The 22,610-nt window shown below is 36.0% G+C and overlaps 1 protein-coding gene across 1 annotated transcript in view; it reads right to left on the bottom strand.

Moving 5' to 3' along the window:
- Positions 1-22,610, bottom strand: part of ETFA (electron transfer flavoprotein subunit alpha) — a 69,955-nt gene that overhangs the window by 9,809 nt on the left and 37,536 nt on the right. The window contains exon 10 of the mRNA XM_045541912.1: positions 1,061-1,126. Within this exon, the coding sequence (XP_045397868.1) occupies positions 1,061-1,126 (66 nt within the window). The remainder of the gene's footprint in view (positions 1-1,060; positions 1,127-22,610) is intronic.

The following is a 22,610-nucleotide window of genomic DNA, read 5'->3' as shown; positions in this document are numbered from 1 at the left end:
GAATCTTTTATTTTAGAGAAGCAGAATTCTGTGTACATCTGAACTGGTCTGGCTAAAAATGTATTTTAATGCTGCTGGTGTTGGAAAGTTGGTTTTTTTTTTTTTTATTATTAATGTAGCAATCACCTTTTCCCCACTGGCATTGCTCTTTTCATAGCTCAGTAAAGAAAGCTGCCATCCAACTGTAAAATATGACTGGTTTTGGACCAATTCATTTAGAGCCTACAAAGAGGCAGTGCATGCATTTCTTCAAGTTAGAAGTTAAGCCTGTTAAAAGTTTTATTATCTTTTATATCAAGCTTCCGTCTGAATGGATAAATGCAGGAATGTCAGAGGCATCTCAGACTTCATGAAAGATAAGTTCATAATTCAAACTGTACATTGTTATGCATGAATAAATGTGTCATATTCTGAAATATATGTTCACAGAGTCATTACACAGGACTTCCAGATGTAGTCCAAGTAGCAAGTTAAAATCAAGGGTTTCCTTTACTCACTGCATTTTTGACAATTCCTGAGGTATTAAGATGGCCCAATGCTCCAACCAAAAATGTGTCGGTCACACTTGGGTAACAACTCGGGAAGAAGGGCTCTACTGAGGGTGGGGTGGGACTATCAGGAGACAAGGGTGAAGCAGACGGAGAGGGAATCAGGGATCAGAACCTTATAAACAAGTTAGATGATTAGAACCTCATCAAGTTGTTTAAGCCTCACATTTTCTACCTGTAGATTGTCATCAGAGCTGAAAGGGACACTAGTGATCATCATCCAACACCCATGTTTGGCAGACAAAGAAACTGAGGGGTGCAGACAGGACACACTATGCATTCAGCTAGCAGTGGAGCTGCAACTCGGGTTTGGGCCTCTTTCCATGACCCAGCACTGCCCCTCTGACCAACAGCACATCTTAAGGCAGTGAACAGTAGCTTATACTTCTTTCAGTTCCTAGATCTATGTTAACATGAATGGTTCCACTGTAACTACATGGAAACATACAGTGAAACTCAAATTTTAAAATGTGAAAACTTTTCCTCTTAGCATGATTGTTGTGTACAATTACCTTGCTGTCTTTCATCCCAGCTAAATGTTGGATGGCTCCAGATATCCCAACAGCAATATAAAGTTCCTGAAATAAAAGAGATCACATTATTGATATGTACTTATATAATACTTTCCAAAGTGTTTGCTATTTGCAATTTAAGTCTTAGGCAAAAGATATGTTAAATAAAACAGATGCAACACATATTACTTAAACTATGCTTTCCCCTTTCTCTGATCATCTTAATCCACATTTCTCTTTTTCCTATGAATTCCTATAATAGTGGTGGTATATTGATAAATATTAGATAATGAGGATTATTGAGCATTTACTATGTGCCAGACACTGTGTTAACCATTTTATATCAAGTATCTAATCTCACAATTACCTCTGAGGAAGCACTTTTCATCTGTGGCACTCATTTGAATATCACTACAGAACTCATACACGTAGTATATACCCATTCACAAGATACACACATTGTATATTAACATGTAAACACATATACCCAAACATATTAAAACAGATTTTGACTTAGTTGTTTGTCTTTTCACAAAGGGATATTTGTTAAAATGGTAATTAGGATACATTTATTAAACTTAGCATTTTGAAAAACCAGTAATATAATTCAGTGTCAAGAGGTTCTAAACACATACACAATTTCTCTAAATAAAAAATAACAAACTAATTTTTTTTTTTTTGAGACAGAGTCTCACATTATTGTCCTGGCTAGAGTACAGTGGCTTTATCATAGCTCACTGCAACCTCCAACTCCTGGGCTCAAGCGATCCTCCTGCCTCAGCCTCCCTGAGTGCTAGGATTACAGGCGTGAGCCACTGCTGTAACAGACTTCTCACGAGGCACAGGCTGAACCTTTGTATTTCCAGCACCTAATAAACAGGCCTCCATACTGTAGTTTCTCAGTAAATGCTGAAGATGATATACGCACCTCTTCTTGTGTCTCTGCCCTCAATAATTATAAAGGGAATGATGACTGACTACTGTTCTGTCCCCTTATCTATAATTTTTAAAGAACCCATGCTTGAAAATTAAAACTATCATCATGGAAAACTGATTTAATAAGTGTTTAATTAAAAGAGCTTAGCTGCTGCATTCTGTCCACTAGGTATAATTAAAGCTTCAACTGAAAACCTTTTCCCACACGTAAACTGAACTAACAAGTTCTGGCTTGGGTAGGAGGTGCACCCACCATGTAACCAGACTGGCACTACAGTTTTGTCACAACTGACAGTAAAGTCTTTCCTCAATATGAATAATATGTGGAAGCCATTGAAGGTGGCTCTGTCACACGTAGTTTTATTACATGGCAGATACTTCAAAGGCAATGACAGTGGCAGGTGGTCCCACCCTGTTTTCTGCACTGCTTATGATCTAATTTAACAACTGTTCACTCTAAAATATGAGGATTTTTTAACTAGGACGTGGGAATAATGTTATTGCCTCCTAATATTACTATTTTTCATAGCACCTAAGTGTACATGGCCACATACAAGTCAATTCCCTTCTTGGGGCCTCACTTTCTGTACCTATAAACAGAAGAGGTACAGCCCCAGCACTGGTGCTTGTTTTAAAAACTAATGTACAAATCCTAGCACTCTGGGAAGCCAAGGCAGGTGGATCGCTTGAGGTCAGTAGTTCGAGACCAGCCTGAGCAAGAGTGAGACCCCGTCTCTACTAAAAATAGAAAGAAATTATCTGGCCAACTAAAATATATACATAGAAAAAATTAGCAGGGCATGGTGGCGCATGCCTGTAGTCCCAGCTACTCGGGAGGCTGAGGCAGTAGGATTGCTTGAGCCCAGGAGTTTGAGGTTGCTGTGAGCTAGGCTGACGCCACGGCACTCACTCTAGCCCGGGCAACAGAGCGAGACTCTGTCTCAAAAAAACAAAACAAACAAACAAAAAAACTAATGTACAGCCAGAGCTGAAAACCACTATCACAGGTGATCCCTCAGCCCTCCAGCAGTCTGAATCCTGTAACTGTCCAGCACATTGGTGGTCTATCCCTAGACCTTATCTTTAAAGGCATAAAGTGGCCAACTGCTTCCAAAGCAGCAGGATACCACTCTGTAACCTGGAAAAGGAAACAATCTAGTCCTCAAAGTGAGTTAATCATCTAAAAATGAGCTGAGTTTGTTTTCTGATTCAACTTGCTCTATAGTTATTGAACATCTAAAGATAAGTAAGAGCAATGTGGCTTAGAGAGACCGTGTCTTAGGGTGGTGGAGCACACTGCAGAAAGTAAACTGTATGAGCGAGGATAAAAAAGCAATTGCTCCATGGTCCTACCTTGAAAGTATCCAGTGTGTCAATTATGACCAGACACAATTGGCCAGTGCAGTAAGGCCCTGGCCTGTTTCCTCAGATGTGGACACGCATATGAGTGATAAACATGCTTCTTTTCTTTGAAAAAGCACAACTATTTTCTATCTAAGATTTATAGGTAATTTCAAGTGATAATATTAAGGTTATTTCAGTTTATTCTGACTAGCATTTCATTTATAAAGGGACATTCATTAAACTGCTAATCAACATATACTTACTAAAGCTCACATTCAGGAAAACCAGGCCAACAAACTCTAACGTAAAGATTGTTAAAGCAGGTTTTTAGCTAGGCAGACAGACAGACAGACTGTCCCACTGAGCACGCTTCCTAACCACTCTTCTAGGTGTACTCTCAAAGCAAGCACTGGAAAAGACCGACAGTCCTATAAATGAGTCTCTCTGACATACATGCCTACATTAAAATTCAACAAGTCTTAAAAGCTCCATTTGTATCATAAAATGCTAATAAAAATGTTGATTCACTCTGGCAGTAAATATAAACATAATATAAATGAAATTTACTTTAAGCCCCCTGCCTCTCCGAAAATGAATTCCATTGACTTTAACCATAAATGTCACTGAGGAAATAACATTCCGGGCCAGAACAAACCGAAGGCAAGTGCTCCAGGGCCATTTCTACCTTTCTGATCAGCATCAATAATCCAAATGGATCAACATGACCAAAAGGACTTTATTCTACTGTCTTGCAAACATGGTTCTCTGAATAAATATGAAAGCATTAAAACAACAGCCCCAAAGGAGTCCAGGGATTTTGGCTGCTGTTCTGAGGCTCAGATAGCTTTCTCAGGCAGGAAGAGAGGCTCTTTTCTTCCTTTTTAAAAAACATGTACAGGCAATTAGACTAATATGCTAGTCTAATTCCTCACGGTTCAGAAAGCATTTTTGTATTTCAATAATAATAATTACTATATACAAAACTCGTCACAGATGCTAATTTATGGAGCACTTCAGATACTGCTTCACAACATAACAAGGCAATCCCTGCCCTGAGGCACTTTCCTTTTAAATCAGATATAAGATAATTTGGAGAGAAAATGAGAGATGTTGGAAGGGAGAACAGCAATTAAGTGCTCAAAAAGAGGTGGGATTAAAGAAAAGAACAGACACAGAAAGGAGGGATAGTTCTAGAAACTTTACAATCTAGAAGAGTGAAAGAACAAATCAACCCACATGGCTGGTAGCAGTTTAGGTTGGTCACTCTGTGATGCAAGAATGGGGACTGTGGGAAGAAGTAAAGCCACAGGACAGGAAGAGGACTAGAGGTTATTCTGAAATATAAACGGCACTGACCTTAACACAAACAAGGACTGGCAAAAGAAAACACTTTTTCTTTGCCAAAACCTAAAAAAAAACTATAGCTATAGAGTCATCCAAAGAACTTAGGGGCTGAGGTCTAAACCACTTTACAGTGGGCTGAGATGGAAACAGCAACAGCACTCAGAAACTGCTGCATCTGATACGATTTAACAGAGACTTGTCTGGGGAATATACTGCTGTGGTTAAGAACTTAGGCTCTGAAGACTCACTGCCTGGGTTCAAATCCCAGCTCTGTCATCTGATAGACACATGACTGTGGGTCAGTTATTTAACCTCTCTATGCTTCAGTTTTGCTCATCTGAAAAACTGGGATTTTAAGAACTCCTACTTCATAGGGTACTTACTACAAAGGCTTAAGTCCTTAGCATAGTATCTGGTTTCCCAAGACACACTGGTACACAGTGGTTGAGGTCTGTTCAAACATTGATTCCCTCAGCCCACTGGCTGGCCAGGTGGGCTCCTGGGGTGGTCTCAGGATTACCATGTACAGCTGATCAGGCTGTACACTGAACAACTCTGGAGGGAGGGACCATTCATATCATGGTCACTACAGACCTGCATTCTTATTACAATAATTTTCCAACAGATGGCAGTAAAATAACTCAAAAAGAGGGTACTTTATAATTCATACAAAAGAGTTGTATGGACTAGTGGAAGTGCTGGGTGGCCAGAATCCCCTGTGGTACAAATATTATACTTTTCTAAGCGTACCATAACAGGAAAGAGTTGAGCAACACTGGTTAACTGATTTTATTGGTGTTGATATTGTTGTTGTACCTTACAGGTAAAATTAAGGTAACTAATTGTCGCCTGTCCTCAAGAAGCTCACAGTCTAACAATACAGGCTAAGGGCAAAGTCATAAACATCTGCAATCAAATAAAGGAAAATGGCAAAGAAGCGTGAGAGAGCTCTGGTCTCTCATGCAATCCCTCACTTTCTGTCCCTGCTACCGAGAAATGGAAAGGGCTTTATAAGCAGAAAGCAGACCAGGGGATATCTTTACCCTCTTTTCTGTCCCTGCTACTGAGAAATGGAAAGGGCTTTATAAGCAGAAAGCAGACCAGGGAATATCTTTACCCTCTGCCAGGCAGGGGCCCACTTTTGCAATCTATCCCCATGTTCCTATTCCCTTAGTCCTTCAGACAAAACAAGCTTTTTAAAGCAGGGTTTAATGGTTCTAGCTTGCTGATAAAACTGCATGTCTGAGAAACAAAAGGATGATTGGAATGAAATCCTCATACTTTTAGAGAAATCTAACCAACCTGCAGATTCAGCATGGTAAGAGTGTTCTCTCGTGGATGATTATGTTTTAGCTGCCTTCTTCAGAAAGGAAGTATATACTAACGTTACTCCCGCTTTACCCAAACCTTGTGCTGAAAATCTGGAATTCTAAGACTGCTATCTGAGTCCTATTTCTCTAGAGTTTAGTGCAGAAGCTAAGGGGAAAGCTGCCCCCTACCCGCATGTTGTATTTTAGCCTACACTGTTGTTAAGTACAAAACAGAGACATTCATTCAATATATCCATATACCTTGTAAGCCACATATTTAATTTTAAATTTTCTAGTAACCACATTAAAATAAACATTAAAAAGAAACAGGTAAAACTAATTTTAATAATATATCTCATTTCAGACTAATCCCATTTCAAGTGCCCAATAGCCGTGTATAGCTTAGTGGTTATCATGTTGGGCAGTACACATCCAAAATTACTATAGAACAAACTAAAGAAGAGTTTTCTCATAAGCTCTACTAGGGTACCATGGTCAAACTATTGTTGTGGTTTGACAACAGATCTAGCGATAGAATGGCATTGGTCTTGTGTGTCTGCTTTGCCGTATTGGCTCAGAACAAGACCATTTATAGGTTGTTTTAAACTCAGTGAGTGAACCAAAAAGGAAAGTCAGCAGTGTGGCAGAGCCAAAAGACTAACATTAGAGGCAGCAAGATTAAACAAGAGAGTAGCCAGCAGAAAGAGTCACAAACAGAGGACGAAAGTCCATCAATCTTCAGGTAGTGTGGCCCACTCTAGGAAAACCAAAAGCAAGTGAAAACTACTGGTTTAATGTAATAAGCTTATACTCTAAAAAGCAACTCTCCAACTATCAAATTTTGTTCTCTAGTAAGTATATCTTTTTCTTTAAACTCTAGACAGACCTGAAAAAAAATCTATCCTTAAAAACTCACAATTCTCAAAAAAATACCTAAAATATGAATCAAAAAATTAAAATGGAAACTTAAAAATACTTGGAACAAAATGCCAAGAAAGGCAGGTATATCAGAACATGTAGGGTACAGCTAAAGTAATACTTAGAAAGACATCTATAACCTTAAATGCACATTAGAAAACAGGATAGAAAATTAGCGAACTAAGATCTCAACTCAAGAAAGTTGAAAATTAGCAAACAACAACCACTATCTTTATTTAATCACAATTATAACTAAAAAAAAATAAAATCAGAAAGAGCAGGGTTCAGATCCTGACTCTCCCACTTATCAATCTGTGCTTTGGGGCAAGTTATTCAACTTCTCAAAGGCTCAGTCTCCTCATGTGTAAAATGGGGATGCATACCTGCAGCTAATAGGATTGCTGTGATGACTTAAATAACAAAATGCATGTGAACTGCTCAAAATATGTTCGATATTACTATAATGCTATCATTATTTCTAAAATTACCACTAAATCTTTAAACTAGAAGCCATTTTTAATGTGTTATAGTTCTCAATAGAACAGAAGGCAGCCAATTATAATAAATTTCACTGTGAACTATACCTATAGTCAAGTTGTTACTAATGATATAATTTTTCTGGGGTAATGTATTGGGAAAATTTCTTTTCACGTGATAACTTTAGTATCTTCTTTGCATTTAGTACTATCAGAATTTCTGCCCAACTTTCTAGACAGTGTTTGCTTAGGAAGTTGGGGTACATTTCTTAATAAATTTCTAACATAATCTTAGTGCAGGGATACATATCCCAGATGCAGGTACCAAGACATATCAAGTTGGCCATATAAAAAAATACACATGAAGTTGAAATTACATGAGTTTATGATATAAACTCACAAATTCACTTTTTTCTGGAATTGGAACAGTATTCTGCCTGCAGCAACTTCAGATCTGCTTTACTTTAAACAAAGTAGAATGGAGAGATTTAAACATTTACTCTTTTGTTTATATGAAATATGAATATGAGTGGAGTAGTTAAATCTGGAGCATTCAGAGCAGAAAAACCAAGCCAATATCGCTTCCTCTCTAAAAAAAAAAAAAAAAAAAAAAAAAGTTTTAAATTTCTTTTCTATCAAATGTTTCCTTTTCTAGATAGAGGTGGAGAAGGAACGTGAAAAACTACATTGAAAAAAACCTTTAAACACATCAAGTAAGTAGTTCTAATTAAACTAGAGTTCAGAGATCCATGTTATGTGCTCGAAAACAATACTTCTATGACTGCCTCAGCCAGGACAAGAGTTTTACAGAATGGCAAATGCTTTCTCAACCTTCTTTACTCAACAGCCTACAACAGCATAACCTTAACAGCAACTATCATGGCTAAAACCATACACACACACAGGACAAATGCCAGGTTAGGAGTTAAATGAATTTATTATAGCAAATAATGAATGTATCTTTGAGAAATAGATTAACTGAACTGTATTTTCTAATTACTGCAAGCCTCCTTGCATTAATATTACTATATTTCACCTTGCTGCTCATTTAAAAGGCCAAACTATTTCCTCTGTTTGCCAAATTGTGTTTAAGTCTCTTCTCTTTTTGGAAGAATCCCCAAAACGCAAAGGACAACTATCTGTGGCTCTTTCCTCAAACAGCTCTCTGCCTGTGTTATGGAATTCTCAGGCAGGATTCTGGCTAAACTGAGTATTACATGAATGGAAGATTTTACCCACACTCTTGGCTTGAAGCTGAAATCACATCCCATCTGTCAGACAATGCCCCTGTAACTAAGACTAGCTTCTAGTTTATCAGAATTCAAGACAGCATACTAATCATCACAGTCACATGTATAATACTATCTATGATATGCCAATAACTACGCTCTATTTTAAACACATTATCTCACTTAACTATGGCAACAACTCTATAGAGTGGCAATTACTCCCATTTTATAGAAGAGAAAGCAGAGGCTCAGGCAGGCTTGCTGTGTTGTCCAAGGCATCTAGTGAAAGGTAGGCTTCCCCTACTCCAGCCTCATTGAGGTACATTTGACAAATAAAAATTGTATATATTTAAGGTGTATAATTTGATGTTTTGAGATGTATACATGGTGAAATGATTACCACAATCAAGCTAATTAACACATCCATCACCTCAGATAGTTACCCTTTTTTTGGTAGTGAGAACACTTAAGATTTACTCTCTTAACAAATTTCATGTATACAATCCAGTATTACTAACTATAGTCACCATTCTGTACAATAGATCCTGAGAACATTTGTCCTGTGTAACTGAAACTCTGTACCCTCTGACCAACATCTTCCCATTTCCCCCAACTCCCAGGCCTGGGCAACCACCATTCCACTCTCTCAAAAGGCAGGCTTCTTAACCTCAGTCCTTTGATTCTAAATTCAGTACTTTTGCTACTATACCATATTATGACTCAGTATAGTTACAGTACAGGTAATATGCTTTACCTGAAGTTGCCAGTCTGTTAAAACTCCAGTAAATATGTTTATTTTAGAGAAAAATCTCTAAAACAAGATTAGATCAGATGAATAGCCAAATTAAGTTTGCATGTTAAAGAAAGCATTGTCAGCTTTAGCTAACATTGGCTTTTAACCCATGTTACTAGAAGTATCAGTTTGTACCTTAGCTCTGAGTTTCCTTATCGTGAATAATGACATAAGCTACACCCTTTAGACTGAGTGCTCTGTCAACCACTGCATGTCCATTAGGATGCCTCCGGTGCAGACCTCCACGCACATGCACCAGCTATAAAGACATCAGAGAGGCTGTCATAGAAGAGGCAGGACTCTGAAATTATTTCTTGTTTTTGATGTTTGTTTAATTTATGTAACCTGTACTGAAAACTTTTCAACTAAAGATTTTGACCTGGCTTTCAATGAAGTCAGTATCTTGTTCCTCCAAATAACCGTTTAAAGGAAATGTCTAGAAGCAAAGCCAAAAAATGAATTTGGAAGAAAAAACAGCAGTCCTTGTCTAGCCTCTTAAGATTTTTCTCATGAATGGACATCCCATGGCTCAGTAGATGGACATGGTTCTTTTTAGTCAAAGAATATGTAGTCAAAGATTCCTTGAAATTTTAAATTCATTCTTAGAGGTAAGTTCCTCCATGTTCTCTTTACTAGCCCACCTTTTCTCCCAGGAGGCATAGGGACCCAAGCTAACGTCTTCTACACAACTAGCCTAGTTAAAACATGCCCAAAGCAAATGGCAATTCATATCACTAGCATATGCTTCATTATATAACTCACATTTTTTCGTTCAGAATGTACATTTAATAACCCAGTTGCTCAAATACAAAGTTAAGAGACTTTTTTAAACAAGGACATTAACTATATTGTGACATGCAATTAAAAGTTTAAATATAAACTAGAAAAAGTGAAATTTCAGCCCTTGCCCTTTTAGTACTTTTTTTTAACTGCAGATTTTTTTTTTTTTTTTTTTTTTGAGACAGAGTCTCACTCTGCTGCCCAGGCTAGAGTGAGTGCTGTGGCGTCAGCCTAGCTCACAGCAACCTCAAACTCCTGGGCTTAAGCAATCTTACTACTGCCTCAGCCTCCCAAGTAGCTGGGACTACAGACATGCACCACCATGCCCAGCTAATTTTTTGTATATATATTTTTAGTTGGCCAGATAATTTATTTCTACTTTTAGTAGAGACGGGGTCTCATTCTTGCTCAGGCTGGTCTCGAACTCCTGACCTCGAGCGATCCACCCGCCTCGACCTCCCAGAGTGCTAGGATTACAGGCATGAGCCACCGCGCCCAGCCTTTAACTGCAGATTTTGATTACATATGATATATAGGACCTGAAACAAGTTTTTCTTAATATTTCCCCAATAAAATATAATTTTAATATTTAACTATTTTGTAAATAAATGCTTTGCATTTACCTAATTAGCTTCGATACTAATTCACAGATTTTTCTGGTATACTTTAAGTATACCAGAAATGATGGAAATTATTTTATTCCATTTAAAATTATTCAGATGGTTAATTCATATTGAAATATTTATTTATGTATGTGACATCAAAATACTTGGATATATAATCAAGTCTGTTATAAAGCTTTGCATTTTAGCAGATCAAATAAAAACTTTATCTATCAATATTTTTACCAGTAAGGTTCTTTAACTGATCCAAGTCAAACTTACTAAATTCTACATGTCTATGTAGAATTTTGGAGTTGGAGGGAATCTTTGAAATTATATATGCAATCTCTTTATCAATGAAAAAAATCAAGAACCCAGGGAATGAAGCTGGCACTAGAACTTATGTCTACTGACTTCTAAGTAGTATTCTTTGTACTCATCAAGCTACCTATTTCCCAAATTACTAAGAGCTAGTAGGTCAATGCTTACACATAGCCTTTCTTGATGTTTAATCTAACATTATTAAGATAACTTCTATGTCCAGAAGTCTATGACAGCTACAAAGTAACCAGAGGAAAACAATTTGAAGGTTCTTCAAAAAGTTATACATAGAATTACCATATGACCCACTAATTCCAATCCTATGTATACACCACAAAGAATTGACAAGAGGGACTCAAAGGGATACTTGTATGTGAATGTTCATAGCAGCATCATTTACAGTAGCCAAAAGGTGAAAATAGAACAACCCAAGTGTTCATCAACAGATGAATGGATAAATAAAATGTTTGCAGATTACTGGAATATTATTCATCCATAAAAAGGAATGAAGTTCTGATACATGCTACAACATGGAAGAAATTTGAAAACATGCTAAATAAGTCAGTCACAAAAGACAAATATTGTTTGATTCTACTTGTGTGAAATATCTAGAATAGGCAAATTCCTAGTGACAGAAAGTAGATTAGCAATTACCAGGGACTGAGGTAGGGGGTAATGAGGAATTATTACTTAATGGGTACAGAGTGTTGGTTTGTGGTGATGAAAACTTTTGGAAACAGTTGGTTTCCACATGGTTGCACATTGTGAATATAATTACTGTCACTTAATTGTACACTTAAAAATGGTTAAAATGTCAAATTTTATGGTATATAACAAAAAAGTCATTAGAAAGTTATCACCTTGACAGAAATCTTCACATAATTTCCCATCTTCAAAAAACTTGATTCTAAAATCTTGTGGTTTTGATAATTATAAAAAATATAGTTAACATATATTAAAAAAATAATAATAAGGGAAACTGGGTACAAGATTTATAGGAATTTGCTGCACTATCTTCACAATTTTTCTTTAAATCTAAAATTGTTCTAAAAAATTATTTTTTTTTTAAAAAAAAGCCACCTGAATTGTGAAGTTCAGCCCAAGTTACACAAAGATTTCTTGAAGCACCTTCTAAAGTTCTAAGAATTGGAGTAGAGCTAATAATATGGGGGGAAAAGTAATGCCAGTAAGAAAATAATAAATTTACTATGCATCCAAACTAACTAGAGATCCTCTAAAGCAATCTCACTTTAAGTAAATGGAATATATTCCTCCTGCCCCAAATACCATTTCCCAAATTCCCTTTCAGACTAAGACTGGCTAATATTACTATATAACTAAACTAAGTTATTAAAATGTTCTTCTGCACATCTTACTACTCATATCTTTGGCCTGAAGTAAATACAAATATTAAATTACGTATGCTAAATAAGCAATTATCTATTGAATAAACATTTCCTTCTAGTACAGTGTCTTCTGTTCTTTGACATTCATGTGTGTATTTACACATGAGAAGCCATACATGAGAAAATAAATTAGCTTTTATATGAAACAGCCAAAACTACACAGTTAGAATAAGAACAGAAATTCAGAATAGTTTTATTCCTTTCAAGTTACCACACCAAGATAGCTTCAACAAAGATTTGCTGTCTACTCTCATTGATTTTCATGCCAGCTATTAAATTAGATTCACTATCTACAAGGCATGTCAATTATCATTATCAGTGGCATGCTTTTAAAGTTATAGTATACATGTAAAAAAGAATTCAATGGACTCTCTGAAACTTAAAATTTTTAACTTTATATAATAAAATTATAATAGATAAAAAACTTCACTGATATTGGTTCTCTGGAATAAATGTTTAGAAAAATCAGTCTAATAAAAACTAGCTGAGAAAACAAATCAAAGATATAATTAGAACTCCTAATTGTTGGCAATTAACTTTTTAACTACTATACAACCAAACAACTTATATATCCAAACCATAGTTTATAAATTCTACAACTTCTCCTTTGTCATTTTAAGCTTCACTGTAAGGGCTTTGATCATCCAGGCCATGGAACTACCTTTAAAAAGCATGCTCAGGGTGTTTTCTGGACCTCAGGTCCATACAGCATTTCTTTTTGTCCTCTTGGGAACAGAACATCAATTGCTTTCAGCTAAATGCATTCACATATGAATATTTTAGTACAATTTAATGCTTCTATACCGGCCCCAAAGGAACAGAGCATCAATTTGTGAGCATAGTTCTCTTGGAGTTAAAAGCCAAGCTAGATAATGCAGTATGAAAGCAGTTGTCAATCTTCAGCTTTTTAGCAAGTTAGAAGGGCAGCCCATAAATTCAGTCCCAGCTGTATACAAATAACTCTATAAAGTTTGTTCCCGCACAGACTTTTCAACAATAGTGAATTTTCAAAAGAAAGCCAGAAACAAAATTTATTATGTCAGTAAGTTCTCCCCAAACTGCTTATTCATCTGGTAATTTTAAACTGACTTCTATTCACTTAGTCTCAGAATTATAAATGGACAGCTGGTCTGTAAGTAAAATACCAAAATACAGCCAAAGTAAGAAGTTGCACTAAGTATAAGAATATATTTCCCTGGCATTAGATAACAGATTCTTTAATGACTGCAGTATGCTTATATGTTTGGATGGTTAGGAAGGTAAGGTCGGCATCATCAACATAACTAATAGAAGGCAATCCAGAAATAAATATAGAATGGGAATTACCACCAAACATGCCAAGCCTTAAAAGGACATACTAATTAAATCCTAGTCATAGCATAAATCTGAAACTCTATTAAGCTCAACAAATATTAATATTAATGCACTATCAAAACCCAGTGAGTGTGTCAAACACTAGTTAAAGAAGAATTCAAGATCTGTTCACAATCTCAAAACAAAAAATCTCTTAGCAAACAAGGATTTATGATAGTAACTATAAAAATAGCTAACACACAGCACTTACTACATACCAGGTGCAGTTTTAAGTGTTTTATATGTATTAACTCATCTAACCCTGTTTTACATATATTAACTAACTTAATCTTTAAAACTACGGTATGAAGTTTGGACAATTATTACCACCATTAGACAGTTGAGAAAACTGTGGCACAAAGAGGTTAAGTGATTTGTCTGAAGTCACAGAGCAAGCAAGTGGTAATGTTAAGAACTGAATCCAGGCAACCATGGCTGGACTCTTACCCATTTTTAACCACTATAGGATACTGCCTATTGTAGGGAAATTTTTTAAATCTGATAAAGGATATCCACCAAAAACAGACAGAAAACATTATATTTATGGTAAAACATTGGAAGAATTTCCTTGAAAATAAGGGACAGGGATGTTTATTATCACCATTTATCTTCAACAATGTTTAGGAAGCCGTATCTTACATATAATAAAAAAGAAAATTAAACAAAAGGATGAAAGAAAATTATATTATTTCCAGAAAACATGACTATGTTTGTACTATACCCGAGAATCTACAGATAAATTAATAAGAGCAATATAAAAATATCAATTGTATTCCTATATATCTATATACCTTTATAACAAAAATTATAAAACTATCTAAATAAGTGGAGAAATAAAATCATGGTTATAGACAGAGGACCAAACACTGCAAAGATGTCAACTCTCTCCAGATTAATCTATACATCCAATGCTCCTCACCTGAAGAATTGTTGATACCTGAATATTTGTTACAATACATAGTATTTAAACCCAGGAGTCATATTCAAATAAAGAAACTATCAGGAAATGTTCATGAGTGCACATTTAAGGTGCTTATGAATCTGAGAGACTGTCCAGTCTACTCAGCAGTTGTATTTCAGCTATTTTCCTGACAGAATCATATTTTGTGCTCACATTCTATAACCGCAAGCAAAGAAAATACAAAGAGACGTGCAATTTGAGATATTTTTCATCTCACTGCTTGATCTAAGGCTTCAGACAATGGTTCACAGCCATCTATTTCTGGACTCTCAGGAGCTGACAAGAGAAAACTGTCCACCACTTCTCTGGATCTCACAGTAAGCCCCTTTGCTAGATCCCTTCCACACACCTTGATGCAACACCAAATCTCACTCAGGCAACTCTTCAATCAAAAAATTATCATTTTTAAATGGCTTTAGTTATTAGCCAAGAGTTATCTGCATTAATCACATATCTTTAAAATATTTTCCCATTGTTTATTTACATTATGGTATATGTTTGGAGCAGTATAGAAGAAATGTCTAACACCGTACAATTATCACTGCATTCTATCCAAAAACATATCAACCAATGAGCTCTGTGTTAAATAACTAAGTAACTGGTATTTTAAACTTCATATTATACAGAAATCTTATGTAGGTGCTTAAGATTTTATAATTGGGGGGAAATTATTTGAGGTTTTAGAAACACTGGAAACCAGTTATTAATTCTCCCTTTTAAGATAATAAAATATAGACAGGTTCTCTAAAGCTTCAGTATCTACACAACTGCAAGAACAGACTAAATTTGGATAATGAGTTATACCTACATTTCCAATCAAAATTCCAACTGTGGAGCTCGGACAAGAGAATTCTAAAACTGCAGAGTAGAACAGAGAACTTTAGAATAGGTAAGACAATTTTGGAAAAGAATTGGGAAGGCGGGCACTGCCCAGCCAGATAACTTTATTATAAAGCTTTAAGTGTAATATCAGTACAGTGCTAAATGACTACCCAATAGGACAGAACATAAAGCCTAGGAATAGACCCACACATATATTAATATGTAAACCTGATATGGAAGATGTAATGCTGTAGATCAGTGGGGAGGGAAGGAAAATAGTGCTGAGGTAACTGATTAGACATATTAGCATTAAATAATAAAAGGTTCATCTCTTTCTTTGACACACGTAGAAAAGCCGGATTTTTGTATTGTTTTGCTTTTGTAGAAAGTACAATAAATTTGGCCGGGCGCAGTGGCTCATGCCTGTAATCCTAGCACTCTGGGAGGCCGAGGCGGGAGGATTGCTTGAGCTCAGGAGTTCGAGACCAGCCTGAGCAAGAGTGAGACCCTGTCTCTACTAAAAATAGAAAGAAATTAGCTGGACAACTAAAAACATATATAGAAAAAATTAGCCGGGCATGGTGGCACATGCCTGTAGTCCCAGCTACTTGGGAGGCTGAGGCAGAAGGATTGCTTGAGCCCAGGAGTTTGAGGTTGCTGTGAGCTAGGCTGATGCCACGGCACTCTAACTGGGGCAACAGAGTGAGACTCTGTCTTAAAAAAAAAAAAAAAAAAGTAAGTACAATAAATTTACTTATGAAGTGGGAGGAAAGGTCAGTGTTTGAGAATAAGGGAATGATACTAAGTAAGGAATTTTAAAAAGGGGTGACAATTTAAAATAATGTAGTTGAAATACTAATAGAGGACAAAATCAGAATTTAGGTAGATACATTTGTGGGGAACTATTTGGGGCTATGCACTGCACCAATTTTCTCTGCAGTAGTTTTTATAATGTGCTCAAGGCTCTAATCATGTTGCAGAGGTGCAATAGAGACTCTTTCATAAAAATGAGAAAGGGAGAGAGCCAAGCTAGTAGCACTCTAGGTACACCAACCCAGTTTAACTCCACGTTTTCCTATATTATATATGGCGATTCCTGATAAAATTTCATTTGAAGAAGAGTTCTACAACTAAATCACTGGTCTTAAATTTTACCGTAGAATAATTCTGAACAGTAGACACAAAACCAAATAATTTCTGCTTCTCATGGAAATGCACTTAATTTCGGCAATTGGCCTACATTGAGGGACATTCTAAAAACCAGTCCAGTGAAACCACTGTCCTATTTATAGTAAAGGTACTGCTGAAAGTGTCAATCAATAGTGTCCTCTTTATAAGGACTCAAGGGATATACATCTCTCTGATCTTGATACCAGGCCAAATACTTCCCATGTGCAATTAGTTTGTTTTTACCTTAGAGACACTGTAAATCAGGGTTCTTGTTTCCCAATATGAATTGGCTTCCAGAAAACCTAACACCAAATTTGCAGCCCACATCTAGCAAATGAACAGGACACCAAATAGAATCTTTTTTATTTAAAATTTCTCCCCTAGTTTCAACATATCTTTCCCAACTTTATTTACCTTCCACCTGAATTTTCTCAAGATCACCCAAACTGCCACGCACCACCAAGAAACATAAGGCAGAATTTGGCTGCCATATGTAGGGGGTGGACAGTAGAAGCCAGAGCACTGAGAAAGCCCCAATCTGATGTCCAGGAGCAGAAGTGCCTGAGACAGAGACTAAATAAAAACTGAGAACCACCTCTTATCACAACCATGAAACTAAAGGCCAAAGACATTGATGACTAAATGTAATACCTAACCCTAAACTGGATTCTGTATTAAGAGGGGAAAATATTATAATGAATATCATTGGACTAACTGATAAAATTGAAATATTCCATTAGAATATGAACTGACAAAATTAGGATATGGTATATAACTGTACTTTGGTTATATAAGACAATATTTATTCTATTCTTAGGAAATACACACTGAGGTATTTAGGGGTAAAGGGCCACGATGTTACTTACTGTCAAATAGTTCAGGAAAAAATATATGGATCATTCTTTAAGAGATAGGGTCTCACTATGTTGCCCAGGCTGGAGTGCAGTAGCTATTCCCTGACATGATCATAGCGTACTACAGCCTCAAACTCCTGGCCTCAAGCAATCCTCCTGTCCTCAGCCTCCCAAGTAACCAGAACTACAGGCATACACCACTGTACCCAGCATTAATTTTCAACTTTTTGTAAGCTTGAAATTATTTCCAAATAAAAAGTCAATTAAAAAATAAAGAGGAGTAGAAGTCTTTGTTACAATAGTAAGCTAGATTGACTAATGGTTTCTCATCACTGGGTCTGAATTCTTGCAGGGAGCATGAATCCATAAGCACAGCAGGAATTGTTCCATAATCTTTCATACACATGTGTAAATTATTGTGAACAGCAAAAAAGGCATTTAAAAGTACAGGGTGTCCCAAAAGTCACCATACACAGGGAAAACGGGAAATTGTAGCTTAATGTAGATTTACAAAATATCCATTATAGAATTTTTCCTTTGTATGGAGAACCTTGGGACACCCTGTATAACCAAATTCATAGCATCCTTTGGGTATTACATATTTTCTCAAATAATTGATAATAAAAGTAAAAAAACTATTCTGTAAGGATAACCAAATTTGACATTGTTTCCCCTTACTTGAAGAAGTAGGGAACTTTTTATTACTTATCATCAGAAAGAACAGTGGTAAGACTTTCCATAACTATTACAAAATAGGAAAAAAACAAAACATAGGATGTTCAAATAATTATAAAGTTGAAAGGAAAGTGAATGGAAAACTAAATCAAGCTATAAAAGATTCAAGAGGCTTCAATGGTAGGAAAAAAAAGATCTAAATTAAATAAGGATAAATGAAAGTACTATGCTCAGCTTTAAAAACAAAGAAATACTGCATTATTACTAGACAAAGGAGATGTGGTTTAACAGCAAGCAATTCAAGTGAGGGGAAGGGGAGATTTTGGATGGCCACAAGTGTAAGTCTTGCCAAAAGTGGGACACAGCTGCCAAAAACCTAATGCAATATTAAGTAGCATTAATTAAGATATTATTTAGGAAGGTAATAATCCAAGTGTGCTCGAGTCAGAGCACATGTGAAGTAATACATTCAGTTCTGGGCCCCAGGACTCCTGTGGATGGCCCTGAAGGAATAGCTTCTATCCGACTAATCCTGCTGAGAACTAGAAAACCTGGTTAAATACAGATAGCAACTGTTTAAGTACATTGGAGACCAATCTAGAAAGGGAGCATTTGAGGAGCCAGATTCTGTAGGGGAGGGAGGCACATTGAGATGAGCCCAGCACATACCTTCACTTTTTCCCTTGGGGCATGTGCAGATTCCCCCCCACAGGGATAAAATCCAATCAGAAATCAGGCACTCTGGATAGAAACCTGCAGTCTTAAGGGTTGAGGAAACACACAAAAGTATTTGTGGCTGCCAGCTGGAAAGTGAGAATAAAATTCCAGGGAGCAAAGAACCACAGAGGGAGAACCACAGACTCTGCACATAAACTCCACTCAAAACTCTGGCTAGCCTCTGCATTAGGCACATATGAGGTGGACTAAGCTGCCTGGCTAACACTGAAAGAACAGAACAGATTCTCCTCTGGAGTTTTAGTTCAGCCAATTTAACTGCCTACTAAAACAAAAAAATATTCTTAATAGGAATATAACAAAATCCATAATCTCTACATGTTATTTAATGTCTCTACAATATATTCCAAAAGTATTAGATAACCAATGATTCTCAAAATATGGTCTAGATAACTCTGAGAGTCCCAAGATCCTTTCAGGGGTTCTTCAAGGTCAAAACTATTGTCACAGTAAGACTAAGATGTTATTTGCCCTTTTTTCTCTCATTCTCTCACAGTGTACAGTGGAGTTTTCCAGAGGCTACAGGACTTTTGAGGAAACCATCACTCTGATGGCTAATAGAATGTATGCATCTGGATTTTTATATTTCCTAAAATTTTTGAGGTAATATGTTTTAGATACAAATATGTATGTACACAGATATTAACTTAATTTGTTCTCAGTACAGTATAGCAGTTTGTGCTCTTACAGTTATAACTGCTATCATTTCTATAACCTCATTATCGTCCAATAAATTAATATTTGAAATCCCAAAGATTTCCTTGTGCCTATAAGGAAATGCATCAAGAAGTATACTTTGTTGTCTTAGATGGCAATAACATTTAAAAAATTTTTTAAAACTTCTATATACTTTTAAATTTCTCTAAGACTATTACTGTAAATTTTGATAATATTTATACTAACTAAAATAGAGAAGACTTATTTCTCAACCCATAGCTGCAACATCTATGTATAAAGATGCTGAAAAAAGCGAAATTGATAAGAGTTCTCTAACTTATGGAAAAGAGAAATCTATACTAAAAAACACTGTGTAAAATTATAAATAAGAACTCAAATTATCTTGAGGTGGATGGGATGTCATGGGGAGGGATGTTAATAATTTACCTTACTATATCTTATACAAGGGAAATGATGGCCATTTTGAAAATAAACATTCAGAGCTCAGAGAAAACTACATTGGATTTTATTTTATCATAGATGTAATGAGTTTAAAAGCCAAAAGCTAGCTTTTGGCTTTCCAACTAGAAAAGAAAGTCACTGAAGCATCCTAAGTTATGAGAAGTATAATTGCTGAGAGACTAATAAAGGTGACGTTGCCGAATGCCTACTAGATGAAAATCAGTGAAAGAAACTATGGCACTGCCACATTCCAATGGTACAGTAACTTGCCGAATAAAAGATTTAGCTGTAAAAATGACTACTAATTTCCAAACTAGAAAAGAAAGTCACTGAAGCATCCTAAGTTATGAGAAGTATAATTGCTGAGAGACTAATAAAGGTGACGTTGCCGAATGCCTACTAGATGAAAATCAGTGAAAGAAACTATGGCACTGCCACATTCCAATGGTACAGTAACTTGCCGAATAAAAGATTTAGCTGTAAAAATGACTACTAATTTAATATATCATCTGCAAGACTGTACTTTTGCCTAAAAGACACATCTATAGACATGGTTGGGTTTGTTGCTTTTTGTATTTGTCCAGGCTGGTCTCAAACTCCTGGCCTCAAGCAGTCCTTCTGCTTTGGGCTCCCAAAGGGCTAGGATTATAGGCATGAGCAACCAGGCCCAGTCCATATAGTTTTTAACACCTTCTCAGTAACTGACAGAACTACAAGACCAAAAAATTCAGTAAGGGCATAAAAGATGTAGAGTAGGGGTCAGCAAATTTATCTGTAAAGGGTTAGATAGTAAATATTTTCAGTTTTGTGGGCCATAGAGTCTCTGTTGTAACTACTCAATTCTTCTGTTATAAAGCAAAAGCAGACAGACAAATAAATATATGAATGAGAATGGCTGTATTCCAATAAAACTTTATGTACAAAAACAGGCGGCAGTCCAGATTTCGTCTTTTGACCTAATATTTATAGAACATTACACCCAACAACCACAGAATACACATTTCTTTTCAAGTGCACATGGTGTGTTCACCAGGATAGAGCATATACTAAGCCATAAAACGTCTCAATAAATTAAACTGAACTATTATAACAGATATTCTCTGACCACAATAAAATTAAATGAGAAATTAATAACAGAAAGATATCTAGGAAAAAACTATACATTTCTAGAAATCAAACATTTCCAAATTAGAAAATACTTTGAAATGAATGATAAAGCTACAATATATCAATATCTGTGGGCTGTAGCCAAAGGAGTGCTTAATGGAAAATTTATAGCTTTAATATTTGAATTTAAAAAAAAGAAAAATAGGCCGGGCGCGATGGCTCACGCCTGTAATCCTAGCACTCTGGGAGGCCGAGGCGGGTGGATCGCTCAAGGTCAGGAGATCGAGATCAGCCTGAGCAAGAGCGAGACCCCGTCTCTACTAAAAAAAAAAAATAGAAATTATCTGGACAACTAAAATATATATATAGCAAAAAATTAGCCGGGCATGGTGGCGCATGCCTGTAGTCCCAGCTACTCGGGAGGCTGAGGCAGTAGGATCGCTTAAGCCCAGGAGTTTGAGGTTGCTGTGAGCTAGGCTGACGCCACGGCACTCACTCTAGCCCGGGCAAAAAAGCGAGACGCTGTCTCAAAAAAAAATAAAAATAAAAAAAAATAAAAAAAATAAAAATATAAAATTAATAAAATTGTACCTTAAAGGCAAGGTAAACCCAAGGTAATTAGAAGGAAAGAAATAAAGAGCAAAAATCAATAAAATAAAAAACAGACAATAGAAAAATTAACAAAGCTAAAAGTTGGCTCAGAGCTGCTCTGGAAAACAGTTTGGCAATTCCTCTAAAGGTTGAACAAAGAGCTACAATATGACTAGCAATTCCACTCTTAGGTAAATGCACAAGAGAAATGAAAACATATGTCTACACAAAAACTTGTACACGAATGTTCATAGCATCATTATCTGTAATAGCTAAGAAGTGAAAAGAACTCAAATGTCCACCATGAATGGATAAATAAAATGTGGCATAACCACACAATGGAATATTATTCAGCAATAAAAAGAAATGCCATGACATAAATGAACCTCAAAAACATCATGACAAATGAAAGAAGCTAGCCACAAAAGGCCAAATATTATATGATTTCATTTATATAAAATGTCTAGAATAGGCAAATCAACAGACAGAAAGTATATTGACAGTTGCCTAGGACAAGAGGAGTTTGGAAGAAAAAAAGTATGGGGTTTCTTCTTTCAGAAGTGATGAATATGTTCTAAAACTGACTTTATGATAATTGTACAACTCTGTGAATACACTAAAAGCCACTGAATTAAACACTATAAATGAATGAATTGTATAGTATGTGAATTATATCTCAATAAAGCTGTTATTTCTTAAAGTTG

This window comes from Lemur catta, chromosome 1, assembly GCF_020740605.2.
Source record: "Lemur catta isolate mLemCat1 chromosome 1, mLemCat1.pri, whole genome shotgun sequence".
Taxonomy (NCBI): domain Eukaryota; kingdom Metazoa; phylum Chordata; class Mammalia; order Primates; family Lemuridae; genus Lemur; species Lemur catta.
This window is presented reverse-complemented; position numbering and strand designations above follow the sequence as displayed.